General features: G+C 44.1%; 1 protein-coding gene across 2 annotated transcripts in view; it reads right to left on the bottom strand.

The window, feature by feature from the left end:
* The window catches only part of Bmper (BMP-binding endothelial regulator), a 245153-nt gene that overhangs the window by 205829 nt on the left and 20041 nt on the right, over positions 1-19283 (bottom strand). For both annotated transcript variants that reach the window (XR_010053940.1, NM_001135799.1), the window contains exon 3: positions 6724-6823. Coding sequence is in view for 1 of the 2 variants with exons in the window: in NM_001135799.1 (NP_001129271.1) it covers positions 6724-6823 (100 nt within the window). In the remaining variant the exon portion in view is untranslated. The remainder of the gene's footprint in view (positions 1-6723; positions 6824-19283) is intronic.

Raw genomic sequence — 19283 nt, 5'->3', positions numbered from 1 at the left:
TTTTCTCTGAGTTAACACATGGTACCAGAAGGTTACCAGAGTTTACCAGGTTCCTCGGAGGCCAAAGCCCGAGTACCTCAAGGATAATACCGAGCTGTGGGACATGCTCAGAGCCCTTCTCACATGGTCTTCGGAGCCAGCATTTCTCCATAGTACAGTGGTCTTTGCTTCAGCTCCCTGCCTCTGTTCTTACCCAGGGTAATACCTGGTATATAACCACAGGCTCTAAAATAACCAAATAAATGTTCATACTTTCCCACAAGAGTCGTATGCACCTACTAAAGGAAGTATATATGAAAAATGGAGGCATTATATACTAATGTCAAGTGGTGCAATAGGAGTGTTAAGACGGAGGACACGGAGAAGAGAGAGGGGCAGGAAAGGGGCAGTAACCAAAACCAAGGATGTAGGAAACTAGAAAGGAACTTGTACTCTGCATGCTTCAGAATATATGCACATCCATCATGGAGGACAGAGGGAAGAAGTCCGGACAGGTAACTGTTTCTCATAATAAACACAGCGTAACTGGTCACTTCTGCAAACTGAAGTGAGGAGTAAGTTCTTTCTTCCCACAGCTTAAGAGTTTTCCTGTAAGCCCAAGGTTCTAAGTAGAAAAACCACAAGTGAGGCAAGACACTTGCAGTCTCTAGTACAAGAACAAAGATAACTGAGTCCCTTAAACACATAGCACCGTAATCTGGTACAGAGGAAAGATTAAGGCTGCATCTAACACCTACCTCGGAGGGAGGAAAAGGAGGATACACAGGTGCTCCGGAAGGTTCTTATTTATGTAGTCATGTATTGTATCTGTTGAACCATCCCTCAGTCACTGGGCTGAGGCTGTCTTGATTGTGGTGGATAAGCTTTCCAATGTGATCTTGAGTTCAGTTTGCAAATATCTGCTTAGTTTTTACAGCCAGGCTGATCAGAGAGATTTGTCTATAATTTTTCTTTCTTTCCCTTTATTTTGTTGTGTCTTGTTTTTAAAGTATTAGTGAAATTCTAGTGTTATGAGTGAAATTTGGAAATATTTGTTTAGTTAGTTAGTTAGTTGCCTTTTCTACTCTATGGGACAGTTTTTCTTACTCTTTAAAGGTCTGATAGAGCCTGGGGTTTTGTGGTTAAAAACACTTTCTGTTCTTGAAGAGGACCCGGGTTCAATCCCTAGCACCGGCACGTGGCTCACAACCTTCTGTAACTCCAGTTCCGTGGATTCTAGTGACATTGTCTGGCCGCCACAGGCACTGCACAGACAGTGCACACGCATACCTGAAATCAAAACATTCAAACACATACAGGAAGAAATAGATCTCCTAAAAAAGGTTTAAGAAGAAACTCATCCTTTTCGTACGTTCTGTGGTTTAGTGGAATATGGGTTTGAAACAGCAATGTGTGCTTCCCTGGGCCTCACCACTGTCTGTTGAGCTGCCTCTTCCACATCTAGTTTTATTAGTCTGGGTTTTTCTCTTTCCCTCGGTTTGTTTAGCTTAAAGTTTGTCAATGGTGTTAATGCTTTCAAAGAACTAGCCCTTCGCTTTGTTGATTCTTTGGGTTTTTTTTATTCATTTCATTTATTTTTGTTTCGATCTTAGTTATTTCTCCCCATCTGTTCTTGAGTGGTATTCGTTCTTGTATTTCTAAGGCCTTAAGCTGCATCATTAAGTTGTTTATTGGGGTTTTCTATGATTTTCTGATGTAGGCACCTTAGCCACAAACTTTCCTGGTAGACAAGGGAATGGTGTTGTTTATACATACAGCAACCTGTGTGCACAAAGGGAATTCTTGGCTTTTGTTTCATCTGAAGTATGTGACCTTTTCTCCTTGTCTATCTACTCTGTCTTCACTCTGTCCTCCAATTATCCAAATCTTCCAAGGGAAACAGATAGCTAGCTAAGGCACACACAATTCTAGAACATTGTATTAGAGTTGAACTGACTCCAATAGACCCACGAACAAAGAAGCAAATTCAGCATCTTGAGTTCTGATAGTGGCCCCTAGACACTAGATAAATAAATAAAACAAGAGAAGGTGATAGAGGGCTTGCAAGTAGGAAAGGAAGAAGTTAAGATATCTTTATTTACACCTGATTTGTTTATATGCATAAAAGACCCTAACCCCTCCACCAGAACACTCCTACAGCTGATTAACATTTCCAGTAAGACGGCAGAATATAAAATTAACAAACAAAAGTCACTATTGTTCGTGTATATCAACAACAGACATACTGAGAAAGAAATCAGGAAAACAGCCCCACTCACAATAGCTCAAAAAAGGAAAAGTCTTGAAATAAATCTAACCAAGGAAATGAAAGACTTGAATAATGGAAACAGCAAAAACTTTAGAGTGAAAACTGCAGAAGAAAGCAGAGGACAGAAATACTTCCTGTGCTTATGGACTGATAAGATTATTAATATCATGAACATGGCTAATGTACAAAAGGTAACCTACAGATGCAAGGTAATTCCCATCAAAATGATAATGTAATTTTTCACAGAAATTGAAGAAATCTTCAATTCCATATGGAAACAGAGAGAGAGAGAGAGAGAGAGAGAGAGAGAGAGAGAGAGAGAGAGAGAGTGAAAGCATAGTCAAAATCACCCTCAACAATGATAGAAACACTGGATAAAACACCACGTTTGATTTTAAGTTGCACTGCAGAACTGCAGCAGTAAAACATCGTGACGATGGGGAAAATACAGATTCACGGATGGAGTCGGATCCAAAGCCATGAACATAGCCAAAGCTGTCGAATTTCTGACAAAGATGTCAAAAATACTCACAGGAGAAAAAACAGGCTTTTAAAACAAAAAACGGTGGACAAACTGAATAGCTACAGAGAGAAGGATGAAACAAGATACTTATTTCTCACCCTGTACAAAATTCACTCCAAATGGATGGAGGACCTAAATGTTAAGACCTGATACTCAAATCTGATAGAGAAAAAGTAGAAAGTACACTTTAATGTCTAGGCACAGGTAAGGACTTTCTGAATAGGATCGTAGTAACACATAAATTAAGAACAACAACTAGCCAATAGGACTATTTAACACTAAAAAGCCTCTGCACCCCACAGAAATACCATCCACGGAGAGAAGGGGAGCTCTGCAGAGTGCTATAGATACGATTATTATCTTATCTATCTTATCTTACCTGGGATTAGAGCCTAGAATGTACAAGGAATGCAGAACAGTAAACATCAGCAAAGCAACCCAATTTAAAAATACGCTATGAAACCTCAAAGAGAATTCAAAAAAAAAAAGATACAAATGGTTAAGAGATGTTTTTAAAGAATAATCAACACCCTTAACCATCACAGAATGCCAGTTAAAACTACTTTGAGATTTCATCCCATCCCTGTCAGAATACAGATCATTAAAAAAGGACAAAGGTGGAATAAACAATGTGATTGAAGGGACAATTATCCACGGTTGGTGGCAGGAAAACTGGCTCAGTGAGAATGTTCCTCGGTTGTGAAGAGCAGTAGAACTTCCAGGTGACTGGATGGATCAGGGACTCATTAGGAGTGAAATAACCCAGGCTCAGACAATACCACAGACAAACACCAGCTCTCCTATGTAGATCTTTAAAGATGTGTGCTTATATTGGAGTTCCTGTAGATGTCAGGAAACCAGAAGGGGATATGGGTGGAGAGAGATTTTAAGGCAAGAAAGGTGGCAGAACACAGGGAGAATACGTAGGCGGGGCAGGAGGGATACGTGGAGTGGTGACCAGAAGGCTGGAGTAGAGGAGAAGATATCAGAAGGGATAATTAACATTTAGACCTCTTAAAAAGTCATATGAAAAGTCTATTTTAGAAGTTTCTCTGTGTGTGTGTGTGTGTGTGTGTGTGTGTGTGTGTGTGTGTTTAGAGAGTAGTTCAATATTACATTAACTTAGCACTGTTGCTAGAATATATGCTAGTTCAGTCACTATGGAAATCTGTATGAAAGTTCTTCAAAAAGCTAGAAATAGAACTATCATATAATCCACCTCTACCACTCCTGGTTATATACCCAAAGGAGTCTACATACTATTACAGAGATTTTATTTATTTATATATATTATTAAATATATATGATATATATTAAATTCATATATATGAATTTAAATGGAGTTGCCCAATATGGGGTTATAATACTTAAGACACAATAGATTATCAAACAAAAACCTCAGTGCCTGATATGGGCTAGGCCCATTGAAACTGTTGGTCAGTTGGGACCCCCTATAGGGTTCCTATAGACCCCCAAAACAATGCAGCCTCTTAGCATTGCTTTAGTTAATCTCTACAAGTTGGTACTGGAGACACCACATGTATGAGAGACACACGGAAGAGTCATGGCGGCACTGATCTGGAAAAGTCATCCCCGTTGGCTAGCTCTGATAGTCTTGGAAGGAGCAGTGCATTCTAATGAGAAGAATAAAAGTATTCAATGATCTTACTCAACTATAAGTCCCAAAGGCTACAATAATGATCAGCATGGCAAGGTGTGCACTTTGGTGCAACAGTGGCATAAATGTGGCAGGGACTGACCACTTTACAATTAGATTTAAGATCTGTTCCATACCACTGAACTCAGGCATGACAGCATTAATGGAGCCAAGAACCCAAGAACCCTACAGCCTAAGTTATAGGCCCTGGGGCAGAAACAACTACTATTATTCTACAAAATGGAGATGTCATCAATCTACAAATACTTATCTTTATACCCAAACTTTAGTATAGCCCTCTGCTCTTACGGAAGCAGCATCTTTTCCCCAATGGTGATTAATCCAGAAATTACAACCGGTCAAAGTGCAGAGAATAAGAGACAGTGGCAAGTTCAACCATAAATGGGATGTCAGTATCACACCACACCCTGCCAAGACTCAAGGATCACCGCAGAGAAGGGAATAGAAAGATTTTAAGAGCCACAGGTTGTGGAGAACTACTGCAGAGCTTTATGGACACGACAGGGCCGTTGCACTCTTGAGTTGACAGTGAATAAGACTACACAAACGAAAGCTGCCCTAGATCAAGCCAGGCAAAATCCCACCATGGATAAGGGAAGGACCCACAAAGTTCCGCTACTAGCTAGGGATCTATTCACAACTGATGCATAAAGTGGTGGGCAAGGTATGTCGCACAGCCTTTGGCGGCTTGCCATTTATACAGTGGCTGGCCCTACATGTACTGGCAACACTGAGTGAACTTGGAGAGTTTAAAAAAAAAATAAGAGAATACAAGAAGTTGTAGAGGAAAGTGTTTAGTGTTACAGATATGGGAAAAGTTGGAGAGAGAGGAATATAGGGCCAGATTTGATCAAAACATACTATGTCTATGAAATCGTCAAAAAAAAAAAGTTCTTAAAAGGGAAAAAATATTAAATGTAACTAAATCTCCAAGGTACCAGACATGCTAATATGCTAATTGCCCTAATCTGCTTGTTACACATCCTACAGGCATCACAACGTATCTTCTACTATACAAAGATATTGTGTATCAGCTAAATGAAATTAATGGTTTAAAAACAGTAAGAGAAATTTGGTCTCTCCTGCGAAGGACCAGGAGTCAAAAATTAAGTTGCTGGCCTGCAGCTCTACATCTGAAGCCTCCAGGGAGAAAGAGAGAGAGAAAGAGCCCTACCCCTTCCAGGTTCAGATGACCCAGATGTTTCCTACAACATCATTCATTACCCCAGCCAGCCTCTGCTTCATTGGGTCGTGACCCTATTCTCTGAGCCTATCTCTTCTTTTCATAAAGACACTGATCACGTTGGATTTGGGGGCCACCCTAATTCAGTATGACGTCTTTCAATAGAAGAATATCTGTAAGTATTCCAAATAACTATTTCCAAATAACGAACACTATCCGAGGTTCCGAGTATATACGAACTTTTGGGAAAACTTTACTCCCACACGTACTGCTGTGCTCTGACTTAACAGCATAATCCTGAAGCACACATCCTGAAGCCCTGGCTTAAATTTCAGGTGTCCTCACACCATGCTGCCCTATGGTTCTGTACAATGGGGTACTTCACTCCTGCCTTCTAGGGGCAAGTTCCTTCGTCAAAATAACAGAAACAGAACTCGAGGCACTGAGTGATCCGCAACCTAGTGCCACAGAAATTTCCTGGGGCAAGTGTCAAGCAAGATCCAAGGACCTCGGGTGCTGCAGCCCCTGGCCAGGGTGGTAGGAAAGACCTGGGCTAGAGCCAAGAGCAGGCGCCACCAGACAGCATTCCAGACAGGCGTGAGGGCACCAGGGCTGCAGGGCAGGAGACGGGGGCTGCTTCAAAGACGAGTGGGGGAACCAAGATTTAATTTGGGAAGAAAAAAAATTTAATAGGATCCCAAATGATAAAAATTTGGGTTTAAAGACTCCTCTGGCAGAGGAGGGCTAGACAAGCGTGGAGCCTGGAAAAACCAAGTGTTGAAAACGTCTTGACAAAATACGCCCATGTGCATGCATGTGTACAGATGTACACAGGCGTCGTGCTCCCATCTTCTCTGTCACAGCGTTTTAACAGCTCGCCTCAGAAAATATACCGGTTGTGAGGATCCCTTCAGCCCTTCCCGTCGCCCTTCCTGGCAGCTCCCAGCGTGCCAGTCCTCTGTACGTGTGCTGTAGTTTCCCTCCTGACACCGACCTGCGTGCCAGCCAAGAGCTGGCTGGAAAGAAAGGCTGAAAGAAATGAAGATGCAGGAAGCAACAGCCACCAGGGAAGGTGGCCGGGATCAACTCACCTTTGCATCGCTCACAGCAGGCGCCCCTCTGCTTAATGGCCAGCGCACAGTCCCGGGACAGCACAGGGCACTTCTCCCTCTTACAAGTCACCTCTTTGTTCTAGACAAAAAGAGAAAAGGGACATTCGGGATCAACTTCACTCGGAATCCAAAGCCACAGCTGTAGTCTCCTCGTCCTATCTCGCATTCAGCTTGGCAAGGAAACTCTGAGATAGCTGATGGGATTTTTTTTCTTTCCCTGGAACAGAACCGTCCCCCGGCAATATGGGGGATGAGGAACGTAGCATGCTTTCAGAGATTCGGGGAGTGGGGAAACTCCATCCTTAGATGCCAGCCTTGCCCAGATAACCCCATGATGAGGAAGAAACTTTCTCCAGCTCCATCCTAAGGTTTCCTTTCAGTACGCACTCCAGAAATGATAATATTTGTGCAAATCCTATTTTGCCCATTGGCTACCTGGGCCAAGATTGCATCGTGAGAACAAAAATATTTTCTCACGGCTGTCCAGCAAGCCTTAATAGTAGAGTGCATTAAAAATGCACCGATCTAAAGTTCCAACTCAAATAACGGCGAGGTTGAGCATTGAACCGGTTCGGTAAGAGAAAAAATAATATTGCACGTGCCAAGCATAGACACAGTCGTCAGTGTTTTATGGCTGTGGGACAGCTGCCTTACATTAGCACTTATGCTAATGAAAGTGTGGTAAGCATTTGCATCTTTGGTTTATCCCGAAAGGTTAGCCGTTAAAATGTCTTAGATGAGATCTGAACAGGATGGCGTGCCTGGCTCCATAGAGAGCTCCAATCACACAACCTTGGACCAATGGAACAAAGACTCAGGATAGGCCTGGTACTGTGGCTTCCATTGAGATTTAAATCCCGTGAGATCAATTTTACAGATAAGGAGAACAAACCACAAGTCAGTGAGGGTAGCTGGCCTTCCTTCCAGGTCTGAAGCGGCTTCCGCGGCCCCAGGGAGAATCCCTCTGAATCCGCAAACGTGCACCACCCATGCCCTAGGTCTGAGCTGAGGCTGTGGCTACTCATGGCCCTCACTTCCAGGCGTTTGACAAGTTGGGGAACCACAGTGCCATCTCTGCTCAGCTCGGAACAAGCCTACAGCTCTCCTCAGAGAATAGGACCTTATGAAGAGTCTTGTGTTCTCAGTGTCCTTGAAGTTCAAGGGTGGAAGGAAGGTCTCGCCATCTCTGGTCTAGGACCTCAGGCGGCTGTGATTGTGTGTGAAATGGCGAAAAGGTAGGAGGGGCGCATGCGTGTGTGCATTTGAGTCTGAGAGCCCCGCCCATGCTCACCTACCAAGTCCAGACCCCAGGTAGTTGTAAGAGAAAATGAACCCCTTTGTGCTGCTCCCAAATTTCTCTTATGCCCTAGAGTTTACAAGACACCCCCAGTATCTAATTCTGAAATCAACCTGGATTATCATCTTCCTTCAAATGATTGGAATTTCCAAGGAGTCACAGAGCCCTACTACCTTCAAATCACCATCTCAGTCCTCCTCCGGTGGGTGAGAGGGGGCAGAGAGGACTGGGTCTGCCCTTCAACAGCTCTACTTCTACAGAAGCCTTGCTATTTCCCTGCCCCGTTGTTGCTTTGCCAGGTCACCTGACGCCTGCCATGGCCTATGTTAATGTCCCCAAGGATGTCCCAAGTCTGATGGATGTACAGAGAAAGAGCAGTTACCACAGACACCTGGACTCATCCTGCAGGGCTGCTGCTGCTGCTGCTGCTGCTGCTGCTGCTGCTGCTGCTGCTGCTACTGTTGTTGTTGTTGTTGTTGTTTTGATTGACAGTGAGGGGTTAGAGGGTGTGGTTGACATGGCCAATGCATTGTCCATTCTCTCCCTCCATCCTTGTTTCCGTCCCTCTCTCCCACTCTCCTTCCTCTCCCCATTCCCCCCACACCCCGACTTTCCCATTATCTGTTCTATGGTTGCTTTACCCACAGAGCTAACCTCACCTATCCATTCAGATCCTGTGGTACAGTAGTCTCCCTTCTTATCTGTGCATTAGAACAGCCCTACCACTGCTGAGAGGTTCTAATGAAAGCTGGCTCTGCCTCCCGCCCACTGCAGCACTGATCTGAATAATCTATGAAGGAGAAGTTGGCAAAGCACAGCTGTAAGTGTCCCGGTCCCCAGTGAAGATTAGACAGATGACAGAGCTTTCTAGGGCCTATGGGGACAGCAGACAGGTGTCCTGGCTCTAAGCCGTCCACTTCTGCAGCTTCCTTCTCTTCTTCCCAAACATAACTGTATCACAGTTCACATCTTTTGTTTTTAGAACTTTTCAAATTCCAAACATTGTTAGAAAGAATCACAATATAAATTAAAGTGATACATTTTTAAAATTTTAAGGACTATTGACCTAAAACAAGAGTGCCTAACAGGCTCCCATGCACCTGTATGCATGTGAGCACTGCTTGAAATTACTAGCTGCGACTTCACTTGCAACGTGTGGATTCTGCATCTCCTATTTTAGCACAGATTCCCCCACCCCAGGAAGACTGTGACCGATGGGAACATCGCAAGCAGAGAGTCTGCCTCGGGCATATATAAAAATGCAGCATGCCCGATCACAGCATAGAGAAGGGTCCTCCTAAGACAGCGTCCTCTCTAAAAGGAGGAGTCCTGGGGCAGAGTTCGAACTTTCAGGACAGCCAGAGTGGTGGAAAGAAGCGATGTGAGATGGTAAGGAGGAAGGCACACACACGCTTCAGAACTGCTAGCTAAATTAGAAACCCGGGACACACTCAAAACCAGTAGCGGGATCTTGAGATTCACCATAAAGGGCTTGTAATTGTCACCAGGAATGACATTCCAGGCCAATGGTTTGTACAGTCACTTCTGGGGTTGAAAATATATGTGGACAGACAGACAGACAGGCAGGCAGGCAGGCAGGCAGGCAGGCAGGCAGGCATACCTAAGCTTTAGGTATATATTAGGGGATAAAATTTCCTTTCTGTTCACCCTTAGGAAGTTTTACATCCCACTGGGGTCATGCTGGAGCTGCCAGATCCCATCTTTCCTTGGAGTGTGTTTGCAGTCTGGTTGGTGTGGATGTGAGGATGGACTTAGAATCCCAGGCCCTCGAGGAAAGAAATAATGAAGCTGCAAGAGCGCCATTGAGACCCTGCTTCCTCATCCCCTTAATTGATCCTAACAGCTACATGGGAAATTCAGACACAGGTAATTAACACCACTTGCCTGGCTTCCTGGGCTTAGACAAGACCCAAAAAACCCATATCCTGGAGCCAGTGGCTCTGGCAAGAAGTGGTATACACAGAGCCCCGTCCGTGTTCAGGAGCCTGTCAACCCCACGGCGTCACAAATCATAGCTGAGGCTATAGGTGTGCGACTCACTCGGTTCAGGTTTCAACTCAGCAGACACTTTCTGATAGTGATTCACACACACTGTGTACTTCCTCCGATGATATTTATAGAGTCTGAGCTAAGTAAGATCAGAAAACTGCCATCTCAGCCTGATCCTACAGATAAAGAAGTAAGATGGGACATGTGCCCAGGATAGGCAAACACAAGTGAGAGAGATCTGGAACACGAACTGATCTCTGCCATGCAAATGCTACACTTCGGTACTTGGATACATTGTGGGCATTCAGGATAGGAGAGTGAAAGAAAACAGTATCCCTGCTTGGGTTCGCCTCATATATTTCCACATGTGAAAGGAGCCTCTGCCTCCAATAGAATCACTCCAAGGGCCAGCCTCAGAATCATGGGACTACTACAGACACCATCTGCCTTGAGGAGATGAGAAATATGGTGGCAATCAGGTATCAACAGGGCCAGGCCTATCACACTTCTGAAAGACAGACTGACACCCTTAGTTTCCCACAAATTCCAGGTGGGTTTGGAAAATTATCCATTCTGAGCACGTAGAAGCAACGGCCAAAAGACCACATTCACACAAGGAAAAGGTCAAAACGTGATAAGCTGAGCAACGTGTGTGAGCGTCAACTCATGACTCTGCTTTCTCGGCCGCCATGTCTCTGCGTTTGTCATCTCTGGGGTCAGCCAGCTGGGGAGGTAGATCTGAGTCAGTGTCTCCTTCCATAAAGATGGACCACAGACACCTCGATATCAATAAATGCATCAAAAAAATCATAGCCTTGCAGTGCACCCTCGACAACTTGTTAACATGCAAAAAAGTAAAGGGGGCGGTGTAGAAAGTAAAAAAAGAAAAAAATTACATGTCTGGCAAGAAAACTACATAAGGACACCAGCCAAACCACAGCTCCAGCAGAAGCCAAGTACAGACAGAAGGACAGGAGCCAGCTTGCTGAGTCTGACACCTGCCACCAGATGGCAGCACAGAGCTCCCTGGCCTTAGGAATTGCAGCCTTGAGCCTGACTCCTGCCTACAGAACTGTCCTGTCTGGAAAGGAGTGGGATCATGAGTACAGACGGCAGCAAAGCACCAACGTGACATGTTTCTAGTTGCTTCCACACGCTGGAAAAGAGAGATTCCATGGAGACGTTCTTGAATATTTCCACATATGTCTTGAAGATAATTTTTTTTTTTCCAAAACACTTCTTTTCAAGAACCAATCCCATTCTAGAATGTAGAAACGATTACCTGATGGGTGTTTTATCTATGTTTAAAAAAATAACAATAAACTGAAGATAGGAACTCAGCAGCCAATACAGTGACAATGGTGGGGGTAAACATTCTTATTAAACCAGGAAACAGTATCACAAGTGTCCTACAGTATGGCTGATGTGCCACTTCTGTCAGCTGTACTAGAGACCTAGCAGGCTGTACGAGTCTCCTCTCCTGGAAGAACCTTCAGTTTCCTTCAGCTTTAGCCCCTGTGAAAGCAAGATCTGAACCAAAGGCACGCGGCTGGCCCTTCACAACAATGCTAATCCAGGCAGATCCTTTGGCAGAAGACTAGGAAGGCTGTGGAGTTGTGGTCCCCACCACCACCACCACCAAAGGATATCAATAGAGCACATGGGCCAAGGAGGACTGTTGGGGAGGATCAACAGGCAGAAGTGACTCTCTCCTAAGATAGGAGTCCTTCCTTCAGCTCACCTCTCCTTCCTACTCATACCCTAAGGTCCCTCTGCCATTTCATCATAATAATCTAACTTCAGGAAGGGACCTATTAAAAAAACCTTCAAAAATCCCCCATCCAAATGCAAACGTCCAAGGGAGTAGATGCGTACCCATCCCCAACGGCCCCCATCCCTCTATTAGCAGCTGCTAGAGGGAAGTTCTTGCCCATAATCGTGGCAACTTGTAGAGATGAAGCTGTTCACACAGGGCTCACGCCACTCTGTTCTGTGGAACAGGGATCAGTGCAAGCTTCAAGCATCCTATCTGCAGGAAGGAAGGGTACTAGAAAGAATTCCCCTGCAGATTAGAACCGTGGGAATGGGTGAGGATCATGGGACACTCTGACCCTGCAGCAGATTCCTAACGGCCTCATCTAAAGCACACGCAGTGGTGTTTCACAAACGCAGTCTCAAAACTGCTCAGACAGGAATTCGTCCTTCAGAATATGGGTGTTTTGTGTCGGGTTTTCGGAGGAAGGGAGACCAGGAAAAACCGATCCAACATCAACGAGTGTATTCTCATTAGAATTTCTAGTCTCCCCATGCATGAAGTTAAATGGCTCGACTTCTCCTTGAAGTGCCCAATTCTAACCCAACTCAAGCCTCCAAAGAGCCAAAGGGGATGTTATGGTACTTTTAAACCTAAGTCCCAGTTTCTCGGAGGCAATATTATACTACCTCTCATAAACGGAAGAATAATACTTGGTGTTGACATAGCACGTTTCTTCTGAAGAACTCAGCAGACATTATTTCATTAATCCTCACAGGTTTCTTAAGTTTTGCAGAGGAAGAAACAGTCCATAGTGAACTAAAGTGTCCCAGGCCCCTCAAAGAACTGGTAAGCAGTTTGCTTGGGAACTCAGTACGATTCTCAGGCCTGGATTAAGGTCCAGGCAAGAAGGGCAGTTGTTAAGACACAGCATTAAAATTTACAGGTATGTCGTATTAGGATTAGGTTAGCCCCAACAGAACCTTGAGATTTTAGAAATAGATTAACATGTAGTTGAGCTACTCTGGGAATTTTCCAGAAAAACTAACCACCCGGGTTAGCCTATGCTTGTGCAAGACAACCATGAAAGAGTTTGACCAGGGCTTAGAAAGAGAGGAGACCTCACTCCACATGTCAAACCTCTGAGGTTCTCAAAAGCAGAGATACAGGCAAAAGTTGAAGAAAGAAAGGTTTAAGTGGCACGTGCCCAAAGACACAAAGAGGTAGGCAGTTCGAATTATTGGAAATAATAACTCCCCCTGTAGTTTGGGCCTCCGGCTTGTTTTGGGAAGTAGCATTTCCAAGCTTTTCTCCACCCCTAACCTGAACCACTTTTGCAAATCCCTTCAGTAGTCAAGGTCACAAACTCTCCTGGCCTGTTTCCAGTCAAATAGTGAGTGGCACAGAGGTGTGCAGAAGACGCTGCCCTCATCACAGGACCCCATGTCTCTAGAAACCCTAGAGTCCTGAACATCTGTAGTGGTGTTTGAACCTTTCCCTCAGGCAAAGAGCCTTGGGAAGGCATTGGTGCTCCTTCTGTTTTGTCAGGAAGAAAACTCAGGAACAGAGAAGTCTACCAAGCTTGCATAGCTAGCCCGGAAAACCCGGGCAGAGACTCACACTCAGGACTCTCTTTCCTAGATAGCCAGGGCAGAGACTCAAACCTGGGAACTCTCCTGCACAGTAAGCCAAGGCAGAGACCTCACACCAGGGCTCTCTGCTAGGGAAGAGTGACTTAACCATACAGTTCACAGCTTTGGTATAAAGGCTCAAAGAAGCCATCTTTCTCAGCAGCTAAGAATTTAAATATTTGCCTTCATAGATCCATCAAGCATTCCCAACTTTCAGACCATTATAAACCTTGGTGTTTTACAGTTTCATTTTGAACACACACACACACACACACACACACACACATATATATATATATATGTATATATATATATATATGTTGCATTTTAGGAAAGACAGATTATATCTCTGACTTAAAAGCGAGCCCCAGCTTCTAAGTAACCAGTTGAAATCACTTGCAAGACGGATCAGAGGGGGGACTCAACTCTTTCAAGTCCTTTCCTTTCTTCCTCAGCGTGTGCTTACAGGCATACTTTCCCATGAGCCTTGCAGCATCCCAGAGCCATAATTCTGGAGACTTTGTGTTAAAATGTCTTGTAAGAACATCGTGCAGTCCATTGTACTACATCTGGGAGTGTTGTTCTTTCTTCCCTGTCTAGGCTCAGTGAGTTTACCCTAGAGACCTGGGCCCTGGCAAACTCGGCCTCCTCCGGCCCAGCTCACAGTACAAACTCAGGACAAAGCTGCCCTTGAAACCCGACCATTTAAAAGACTTTATGAAGCCCACTGGGGCCAACGATTATTTTGCAACAAGTCATATCCCATGAAGAAATTCACTTCTCTGCAACACAAAACAGAAGGAGATTAAAGAAAAAGGCAGGGGGGTTAAAGAAAGAAGTACGGAGCCTGCTGTTCTGTCTGGCCAGAATCGTGTCTTTTACTACCCGCATCCTTTACAAAGACGGTGTGCTGATGATATATGGCCCTCATACATCATGGAGTGACAGTGCTCTCCCAATACTGTACCTTGAAAATATGACACGTGCCAGCAGAAGCAACAGGGGATTAATATGGAGGCTCCTTTTACGTTCGAGTTCCCTAACATTTCATTTTTTTTAAAAGCAGGCTCTAGTTTGTTGGAGGAGTTATTGGAGGTCCTAGTCTGGTTTAAGGGTTCAGGTCTGGCATTTAGCTTTTCCTGTTCGAGGGACTCTTAGAACAAAGGAACGTGGGCTGTTACGATGTCCCGGCTGCTCGAGTCCAGCTGTGATTTAAAACAGGGCAGTGTCAAACAGCTCCTCATTCTGTTTAATCATATTTTGAAATAGAACCAAAACATTAGAGATGGCAGAACACAAAAGAAATAACCACCAAATAAAAATAGTAGCCCAAAGAAAGTAACAGCCTGTTTTTTATTATACCGTACATCGTATAAGCAAAGGTCTCCCGGCAGCCCCACATCCGTGGAACCGAAACAGACTGGTTAAAGAGCAGCCAGAGACTGTGGCCATGGGCCCTGTCACAGACACTGCTCTCCCACCACACTCAAAGCAGACGGCAGACTGAAAGGTACGCTGTGCCCTCTCCTACCAGTGGACAGGAACCAGGCATGTGAAGAAAAGGAAAATGCTAGAATCATTTATTTTGGCCGACTGTTCAAATCTCCCCACCCCAGAGTGACTCCAGCAATTGGGATGTGGAAGGAAGTGGGTGATGCACTCCCAAGTTTCCTTGTGTGAGAAGAATTGCAAACTAGAGGTGAGGGGAGTGGGCCCTGCAAAGGAAAGTGGCTTCACGCGCAAGTGGCCCTGCAGCCACTCCTAACACCTTTGATTATTTTACACTGCTGGGCACCCTTCAGCACGTGGTGGATAATGAATTGGCTTCTTCCCCTACCCCAAAAGAAAACAGGAGAGAAACGGGCTGCGAAATCCTAGGCATAGCCCTATGCCTTCCTCGGGATCACTCGCTGTGGTGGGCCAATCGGCTCCAGCTATCAGTGGGATCTAGAATTGAGAGCATCGGCCTGCCTTCCTAATCGCTGGGAGAAAGAACAGTCTGGTGTAGGGGATAAGGGGGGGGTGGGGGGGTATGGAGCGAGTGTGGAGTGAGGGTAAGGACTTTGGGGACAGAAAGATTGGAAGATCCAGAGGACCAGGGAGTTTGATGTGAAAGTGTTAGAAGGTACATCCACAAAGCCTCACCAAGATGGCTGCTTAAATGTGAGTTGAACAAGAATAACGATAGACTTGCCCTGGTGGATGGAAGAAAGCCCGTGAAGCCTCTACCCTACGCAGAGAACTAGAAGCAACTAAAGAATGCTGAGGGCCTGAGAAAGTCTTCCCCAGGGAGGAAGTCCTACAATACCGAATGAGCATCCCTGGATACACACAAACAGGTAACACGATACACACGGACCAGGCGGCATTTTGTATTTATGTATTTATGAGTGTGTAATATATGTACATTGCAACAGTTAGTGGAAAAAGGAGGCCATGAATCTGGAAGAGAGCTGAGAGGGTAAATGGAAATGTTTGAAAGAAAGATATAACATGATAACTTCAAAATAATTGAGTAATGATAGAAAAGCCATTCCGTAAGAAAGCTGACCATGTGAAAACGAGGAAGACAGTGGCTACTGTATTGTAAGGGTCCCTTTCTTGATTTTATGCAATATAAGAAGCTGGGTTCTCTGGTGTAAAAAGACAACGAATTGAATGGAACAGTAGAAGTTGTTGTTGAAGACGAAAATGTGAGTTTAAAACACGGAAACCAAACTTCTTCGATATGGTTAGCACAGCCATCCCTGGAGGACTGATTCCTACAGCAGAACCCATTTGCTTGCCAGATCTACAGTTCATTGGGAGCCTACGTCCTCAAGTGTTCCCATCCTTGTGGGTCAATAACTAACAACAGAACATAAGCATCTTTGAGGGTTGCCCAGAGAAAGCCTGGGTACTGTAGGAGTTACAAAAATACCTGACCTTGACAAGCAAACAGTGCTGAGATCCAGGGGAAATGGCAGGGCAGACGAACTGCTACAGCCCATCTGTCATTTTGACAAAGTAACTTTCTGGTCACCAGTGAGACCCTTTTAAAGACATCTGCACAATTGACCCCGACCACCAGCAATCACTGAGCCTTTCAAAGGTCCCCGTGGGACAGAAGGCCCAGTTGGCTGTGGCCTGGACGCTCAAGGCCTGCATCTATGTCATGGTTAGGGCATTGTGAAGCTTCAGATGCTAAAAAGATCCCTGGCCCCATGCTGCCCAAGTTGGCACTAGCTCAGACGGTATGTGGTCAGCCTGAATGACACTAGGCAGAAAGAGCAAGGGACTCGGGTGGCTAGGAGTCCAGAGAACCCCTGCCTCAGACAGCCTCCCCATATGCTGGCCATTCTTAGCTGCAGTCGCTTTGACTCATTCACTAGGCCCATTACCCGAGTGTTCTCTTCACTAAAGTTTTCCCAAGGGCGCATGCAGATGTCAGGAAGAACTGAAGAAACCACAGACGTCTTTCATGGGCTCACATTGTAACTGCAATCTACTAGTTTCCATTTCCGGACTCTTTAAACCACCAATAAGAGCCAAATTAACACATAATCTATTTCCGAGATTAAAGGTGTTATGAAGAAACGGAAATGGTTGTAAAGCATTCTTAAATGTGACCTTATTACTAAGGGGATTCTTATGTACCTCGTTTTAAAAGAGTCAACCACGGCTACTATTTCCAACCACTCGTTTTAACAAAACATCCCTCTTAAAGCAGTGTCTCAGCTCAGCACCGACATATCTAAAGGCAAAAGCATCAACAGAAAAACAAACGGCCCTTTAAAATACGATGTTTGGGCAATAAGCGTATTTTCCTGTAGATTAAACACTCCTACTTCATAATTCAGTCTATCTGACTAAACTTTAAAAAAAATGAATCTGTTTAACAAATATTTTTGAGGCCCTGCTGTGAGCCAGGCATTTTGCCAGATTTGACTGGGAACAGAAAATATGAATCAGATACATCTTCTGCCCTAGAAGAGCTTACAGTCCAAGAGAGACGGGGTGGAGCATGAACACTACAAACATGTCTCCAGTGTCCTCCCAGAAGTGGTCAGCAGCTCTGCTCACCTATCCTGGAGGGCACAGACCTGGCAAACGAATTCTACCACAAAACCTCTGAAGTCACCCCAGGCATCCTGGCTTTTTAAACACACGGAGAGCCATTGAGTGAGCTTTGGAAATGCTCTGTAATGTGCTTATCTCACTAATAAGGATAGGACAGCCCATGCCAGCCCTTTGGGACTTCACAACCCAGGGATGAATTTTCTTCCAGGCCAGCACTACAGTTCACTAGAACAAAGACCCAGCAATGTGGCTCAGGATCACCTGTGCTATAACAATATGCTTTACAGGTGCATGGAGAAGGACGGAGAGCTCATTCTGAGCAGTTGTTTTCTTGTTGGAATGCCAATACTTAACTTAGCAGATCATCTATAGCATGTTTTAAGTAAAATATAAAATAGAAACAAAGTAGGTTTTAATCAACATTTTGAAATCAATTATTACCAAGCTAGCAAGTCTGATGTGAGCATGTACTTTTGAAATAGTTTTTTTTTAATGGGATGTTCTTTTGTTTACAATGGAATTTTGCCTCGATAAATATTCTAAATGGAAAATGTATTTACTACATCCACGATATTTTTAGATCTAGTAAAATGTAGGCTGTTGGCTGTTTCTGCTCTGTCATCTTGTAGCTGAATGGAAGTTGTAGATCATTGCCACTGTTCTGAAGAACGATCTACCATGTATCATTAGCCCAGGAAAACATCCGAATTCAAGATAGGCAATATGGTTTCTACTGAACATATACTGCCTCTGTAACGTAAAAATTATAAATTTAAAAACTTTTAAGTGAACCACCATAAGCTGGAATCATATGGAATGTTGCTGCTGCTGCTGCTGCCGCTGCTGTTGTACAGTATATTGTGACCACAGGATTGTTTGTTAGAAATAACGTCTTACCTTTCAGTGCATTTCTAACACTCACTCGCCAGCATCATGAACAATCACAGACAATGTGATCTGTGAGGAGAACTAGTAATCATGATGTAAAAGCGGCAGAGTTTACAGTAAACAGGCAAACTTCTAATCTATTTAGGAAAGAGAATTAACCAGGTTAAATTATTGAATCACAAACATTAAATATAAATGGCACAAACCCATCCATCAAGTAGATACAGACCAACTGAGCTTATCACAGCACTAGGCACAGTGGGTATGTCACAAACGAGAGACATTGTGCCCTCATAGAGGCTGATACTCTAGTGAGGAAGACGAGGGAACAAGTATTTGCATGATATATCAGGGAGTGCCAGGGACTCAGAAAATAAATAAACCAGGACACAGGAAGAAAACGATATTGGGTGTCACTATGTGTAAAACTGATTTCAAAATGACCCTCTGATATAGGAATATTTGCTCAGAAAACTTAGAAAAGAAATTAGGTTGAATGTGTTCCAGACACAAAACAGTACAGATGCAAAAGTGCCCTGGAGAGGGAATAATGCAGACTGAAAGAGGAAGAAAGGAGGCAGCTGGACTAGCAAAGAAAGAAGATTCTTTGGTGGTAGTGGGGGGTGCTAAAAGATGGCATCCTCGGCCAGATTTCATCAGACTACAGATTGATTACTTTTCAAATTTGACTCATAGCTATATGAAATGCCACCAGTGGATTTTGCTCATATACTTATACATATATCTGTGTGTATGTTTATGTATGTGTGTATGACACACACATATATATGAGTATGCATACACATACATATATATGCATATGTATACATATGTGTGTGTCATAAATTGCTTATATATATATATATAATATGCTTCTAATATTTTTAGTTTTTTTTAATGT

This window comes from Rattus norvegicus, chromosome 8 (genome assembly GCF_036323735.1).
Source record: "Rattus norvegicus strain BN/NHsdMcwi chromosome 8, GRCr8, whole genome shotgun sequence".
NCBI classification, from domain to species: Eukaryota; Metazoa; Chordata; class Mammalia; order Rodentia; family Muridae; genus Rattus; species Rattus norvegicus.
This window is presented reverse-complemented; position numbering and strand designations above follow the sequence as displayed.